This window comes from Jaculus jaculus, chromosome 4 (genome assembly GCF_020740685.1).
Source record: "Jaculus jaculus isolate mJacJac1 chromosome 4, mJacJac1.mat.Y.cur, whole genome shotgun sequence".
Classification (NCBI taxonomy): domain Eukaryota; kingdom Metazoa; phylum Chordata; class Mammalia; order Rodentia; family Dipodidae; genus Jaculus; species Jaculus jaculus.
Genome location: NC_059105.1, coordinates 66499256 through 66505255, shown reverse-complemented (window position 1 = coordinate 66505255; position 6000 = coordinate 66499256). Strand labels below are relative to the sequence as shown.

Genomic DNA, 6000 nt, shown 5'->3' with positions numbered 1-6000 from the left:
GAATGCCAGGATGGGGAGCAACCATCCAAGATGATGGAGTGCTTTGGGTACTTGCCCTCCAGACCTGTAACTTCAATTCTTTTGGGGGCCCCAGCACTCCCCATTCTTTTTTTTTTTTTTGAAAATTTATTTATTTATTTATTTGAGAGAGAGAGAGGGAAAGAGGAGACATACAGAGAGAATTGGCATGCCAGGGCCTCCAGCCACTGCAAACAAACGCCAGATACATGTGCCACCTTGTGCATCTGGCTTACATGGGTCCTGGGGAACTGAACCTGGGTCCTCCGGCTTTGCAGGCAAGCGCCATGACAGCTAAGCCAGCTCTCAACTTGCCATCCTCTGTCATGTCCGGTCCCCTCCCTCACCTCCTGCGTCCCACCACGACGGGCGCTGCCAGCTCCTTTCCATCGCAGCCCCTCCTCAACCTTCATGCCAGAGGGTTCTCCGGGGAGTCTACACTCAAGGGACCCCGATGTCCCCATAGTCGCAAGCAAGCTTCCCCAAGCTCTGCCCTCCATCGCCCCTGGAGCTGCCTGGCCAAGGTGAGCCAGAAGCTGCTAGCAAGTTTTGACAAGTGATGAGGACTAATGGGTTTCTAAGGAAACAGAGAGGCAGCAGCCATTTTAGTGACATTTGCTGTATGAAAAATATATGGACACGGACATCCCCCTCCCCACGCGCACCCGCGCGGCCTCCCTCTCCTCTTCCCAGGCCCCGAGGTGAGGGTGGGAGTGGGGCGCACGTCGTCCGGGGAGGGGGGCGGAGGGGACGCAGAGGTCACCTGTCACAGGTGATCGCTCGCCCGGGGCCGCCCCTCCTCCTCCTCCGGCGCGCCCGGCTGGACCTCGGGGCTCCCCTCCCCGGGGCGCGCCGCACTGCAGCGGCGGGGACGGCGGCGGCGCGCGCGGCTGGGCCTCCGGGTGCCGGCGTCCCGCCCCTCGGGTCCCCTCCTCCCGCGGGGAAGAGGGCGGAGGAGGCGCGGGGCGGAGCGGGGTCCGCGGGGCGCCGGCGGGGCGGAGGCGCAGCGAGCGCGGGAGGTCGCCGCAGCCAGGGACAGCGCTGCCCAACATGGTCGCTGCGCACGCTGCCCATTCTTCCTCCTCGGCCGAATGGATCGCCTGCCTGGATAAAAGGTACCCGCGGCGAGATCGCCACCATCCATCCGATCCGATCGGGGCAGCCCCCCCCCCACACACACTCCCCTCCCCACCCGAGACCCCGGCGGACACGGTCACCCCCGGACCGGCCGTCCCTCCGGACCTGGGCGCAGCGCGGTCAGGGTCCTCGAGCAAGGGGAGGGGGCGGAGGTCCTCGTCCCGACGCGGGAGGACATGGCCCCCGCATCTCGTGGGGGTGCCACCGGCAGGAGGTTATTCCACATGGTGGGGAGGAGGCAGCATCGTTGGGTAGGGGGAGGTCAGGGTGCCAGCCGGTCCCCAGCCCTCTCCGGCCCCTGCAGACCCCACTCTTGGGTGGGTGGGTGTTATTTTCTCATGGCACGGGACGGAAGAAGGGATCTGAACCGTCTTCAGGCTATTCAGACCGTCAGGGGTGAATGTCATTGAAGTTTCCGAGAGGGGCGGGGGCTCAGGCAGGCGCACACTAACAGTCTTTTTTTTTTTTTTCCCCCTTCGTGTTCCCGAAAACAAAGTGCGAGGGACACGGTGGCTCTCAAGTCCCTGTCTGGAATCCACAGCTCTCTCCCCCCCCCCCCCGCCCCCCAGTCCCTTGCTCAAGGTCTATGTTAGGAAGGTCATGCTGCAGGGAGATGGCTTCCGTCTTAACACCTGCGCCTCCCCAAAGACCCCTACTCTTAAAGAAGCCAATTTAACCACAGACTGTGTTAACACTCGACAGCTCTCTGTGCATGGTGCCGCGTGTGACAACGATTGCGGTTGATTCCAGGTTCTGACAGCATAGTTTTCTGTTTGTCCAGATGAACAGGAAACATTGCACAGTATGCTAGCAATTATAGTTTATTACCCCGATGAAAAGGTGAGGCAAGTGAACTTTTATTAAAGAAAGGAGCAAGAAACCTTGAGAAGGGAACTGTCGCAGAATTTCAGAGTTTGGTGCAGAAAGGAAGGCTGGGATTCGCCTCCCTGCAGCTACCGGCATGACATCTCTATTTGCATTTGTGTGAAATATTTTGTGCTCTGCCATATTGAAAATGTTTCAATGAACAGATTCTTCAGCCGATCAAACTTGAGGTTCTGAAGTGAGACGCACCATGCATAATCTGTTGTTAGAGGCCTCTGATGGAAAATATTAAGTAATTTGAGAAAAGCTAAATATAGCTCATTTGAATAACTTAATATGAGAAACAATCTTGACTTTCAATTACCACACAGTAACAAGGTTTCCTTTCTTTCTTTCTTTTTTTTTTCTTGGCAAGCATTGCCCTATTTATGTCTAAAACGATGTGTACTAATATTAGAAGAATTGCATGCAGTAAATAGTAAGACAATTGAAGTGATGGTTAATCATACAGAATTATATTTAGGAAACTATAAAAGCAGATTTAAGTGTAGAGCCTGCTAATGGGATAAGTAATCTAAATTTAGTACTTTGGGAAAAGTGAATTATAAAACAAGAGTCAATCAGGAGCTCTAACTTACCCTGTGACTAGTGCTTCGTTATGGGAATTTTAGGTAATAAACACCATCCTTCTTCGGGCAAAAGTGTATGGGCATATCACTTTTTGAACACTCAGTCATTCACTGGAAGCCCTTTAGTCAATAAGTACTTATGCTAGTCACAGAGCTGTACTAATGTACGTAGAATATATCTTACATTTGTTCATAATGTGTATCTGCCTAACTGCTTGCATTAGGAGTGGATTTTCAGAACGTGTCACTACAGTGTCGTATTACAGTTCACAACGGGCACGCAAGCTCCTGGGAAGAAGGCTCGACCACTTCTGAGCCTGGCTTGAGTGAGATGCTGGGGATTAAGCAGATCAATAAATTGAGGGGTTTAGGCCTAGAGCTGTCATCAGTTCTAATCTCGGACCTGACACTTCTACCGCCTGTTTGAAAAATGAGGATAGGGCTCTCAAGTTGACCTCCTCAGGATGCGTGGACAACGGGAAGAGGAGGAGAACGGCGTGGGCGCTGGAGGAGCTGGGAGATGCCATGCAGGCATTTCGTTTTGTGATATGAAGGCAGCCTGGTCTGCTCAGAGGCCTCGATGCCTGAATTCCAGCGCACGGCATAGGCGGGGCACTCTCAGTGCAAGAGGGCGGGTGGAGGCTTGTTTTGAAGTTGCATTTTCAGTTTGCCTGTTCATTTTATTTTATTTGGTTTTTCGAGGTAGGGTCACACTCTGGTCCAGGCTGACCTGGAATTAACTATGCAGTCTCAGGGTGGCCTTGAACTCACGGAGATCCTCCTACCTCTGCCTCCTGAGTGCTGGGAGCAAAGGCGTACGCCACCACGCTCGGCCATTTGCCTGTTTATTTACTTATTTATTTTTTTCCAAGGCAGGGTCTCACTCTAGCCCAGGCTGACCTGGAATTCACTATGTAGTCTCAGGGTGGCCTCGAACTGATGGTGATCCTCCTACCTCTGCTTCCCCAGTGCTGTGATTAAAGGCGTGCACCACCACGCCCGGCTGCCTGTTTATTTTTAAGGCGAGAGGGAAGGTTGAGCATGTGCCTGGAAACTGGCTGGGGAAGCCCCCAGTGATACCCTCCTTCGTGATGACACTGCTCTTAATATGTCTGAGAAATGCAATGGTAATATCGTATTCCAGGCACTACACTGGGCATTGGGGACCCGATGGAAAAATGAGAGCCAGCTTATTGCCTTGGGGGCTGGGTGCTAAGAGGCCGGGATGGCTGCTTAAACAACTGACCACACAGCAATGATAAGAGCTTTAATGGAGCTTTGTAAAGTGCTCTGGGAATCCAGAGGACACAGTGGTCAGGCCTGGATATCAGGGGTTGAGGGACATTTTCCAGAAAGACAATAGGGAGGGCATGCCGGGCGGAAGAGCACTGTGAGCAAGGGCACATGCAGACGTGGCAAAGGCGTGTACCTTGCCACTTAGCATCAACTCCTCATAGGAGCGCGAGCTCTGTGGACAAGGTTTATATCACGTTCATTTTCAAGTCTGCAAAGAAAAGAAGGAATGGTGTACAATACTCGGACCTTTTAACTGTAGCACAGGAAGGAAGTTCACTGAGACATTGTAGTTCACATAGGCACGAGTCGACTGATGAGGGGCATGGACAGCTTGGATAAAGAAGAGCTGCGGGACTGGAAATAGAAAAGGGAATGCCAATAGGAGAGTCTACTAGAGGGAGGAAGTATACAATGAAAGTAGAAGTGAAGGGCTGGAGAGATGGCTCAGTGGTTAAGGCACTTGAATGCAAAGCCTCACAACCCCATTGTGACTCCCCAGCACCCATGGAAAGCCAGACACACAAAGCGGTGCATGCATCTGGAGTTCGTTTGCAGTGACTGGAGGCTCTGGCACACCCATTCTCTCTGTCTGCTTCTATTCTATCCCTCTCTGCTTGCTAATAAATAGATAAAATATCTTGTTTGTTGTTTTGTTATTTATTTACTTATTTGACAGAGAAAGAGGGAGAGAGAGAGACAGACAGACAGACAGAATGGTTGCATCAGGGCCTCCAGCCACTGCAAATGAACTCCAGACATGTGCACCCCTTGTACACCTGGATAATGTGGGTCCTGGGGAATCAAACCTGGATCCTTTCGCTTTGCTGGCAAGTGCCTTAACCACAAAGCCAACCCTCCAGCCCTAAAATACCTTTTCTTAAAAGAAAGAAAGAAAGAAAGAAAGAAAGAAAGAAAGAAAGAAAGAAAGAGAGAAAGAGAGAAAGAAAGAGGGCTGGAGAGATGGCTTAGAAGTTAAGCCTAAGGACCCAAGTTCAACTCCCTAGAACCCATATAAGCCAGATGCACATGCATCTGAAGTTCATTTGCAGTGGTGCATCCATTCTCTGTCTCACTCCTCCTCTTTTCCTCTCTCTCAAGTGTTTGGATGGATAAACCAACATTGAGAAAAGTCTTAGCACACACATTGATACTGCCACAGCTAGCTTTGCATCCTCCCTCCTCGCCCTCAGCAGTGATGATTAATTATTATTGAGTTACGTAATTCCATTTGGGATTTCATAAAAATAAAATGTAGGGCTAGGCCGGGTGTGGTGGCGCACGCCTTTAATTCCAGCACTTGGAAGGCAGAGGTAGGTGAATCACCATGAGTTCGAGGATACCCTGAGTGAACATAGCAAATTCCAGGTCAGCCTAAGCTACAGTGAAACCCTACCTCGAAAAACACCAACAATGACAAAAAAGGTTGGGCTAGGGAGATGGTTCAGCATCAGTGCTTGCCTGTCCCACAAGCATGAGGACCTGAGTTCCAGAGTCTGCACCTCTATTCAAAGCCAAGCATGACCACTGTCCTGAGATGGTGTGTGGGGTGTGTTTGTGTGTGGTGGTGATGGGAACAATCAATGGGAGAATGAATGGGATTGCTGATCTGTCAGACTGACTGCAAAACAACAGTTCAGGTCAGGGAGAGATTGTCTCCCGAAACAACATGGAGGAATGAAAGTGGACACCCACTACCTCTGGCCTTCACACAAAGAAGCACAGGGCATGCATAAGTGCACACACGTATATTCACACTACATATAGACATGGTACATATACCCATCACACCACACATACACTCCCACACACATACGTGTATGTGTGTATGCGTATGTATATGCATTTGTTTGTAGAGGGTCTCACTCTAGCCCAGGCCGACCTGGAACTCACTCTGTAGCTCAGTCTGGCATCAAACCCACAGCGATCCGACCTACCTAATGCGTGTGGGAATTAAATGCAGGGGCTACCACACCCAGCTCCCCAAAAGATAGGTAGAATGTTGCTTTTTAGTGTGATACTGTTATTTAATTTAGTGAACGTTTTCCCCCAAAGCTTGTAAATTGGCCATCTGTGGACTTCCAGGCTCTTCCTGGGC

The 6000-nt window shown here is 51.0% G+C and overlaps 1 protein-coding gene across 3 annotated transcripts in view; it reads left to right on the top strand.

The window, feature by feature from the left end:
* The first annotated feature begins 1020 nt into the window (after positions 1-1020).
* Positions 1021-6000, top strand: part of Rapgef4 (Rap guanine nucleotide exchange factor 4) — a 336159-nt gene continuing 331179 nt past the window's right edge. For all 3 annotated transcript variants that reach the window (XM_045147498.1, XM_004660336.2, XM_004660335.2), the window contains exon 1: positions 1021-1133. In XM_045147498.1, the coding sequence (XP_045003433.1) occupies positions 1069-1133 (65 nt within the window). In that variant the 5' untranslated portion in view covers positions 1021-1068. The remainder of the gene's footprint in view (positions 1134-6000) is intronic.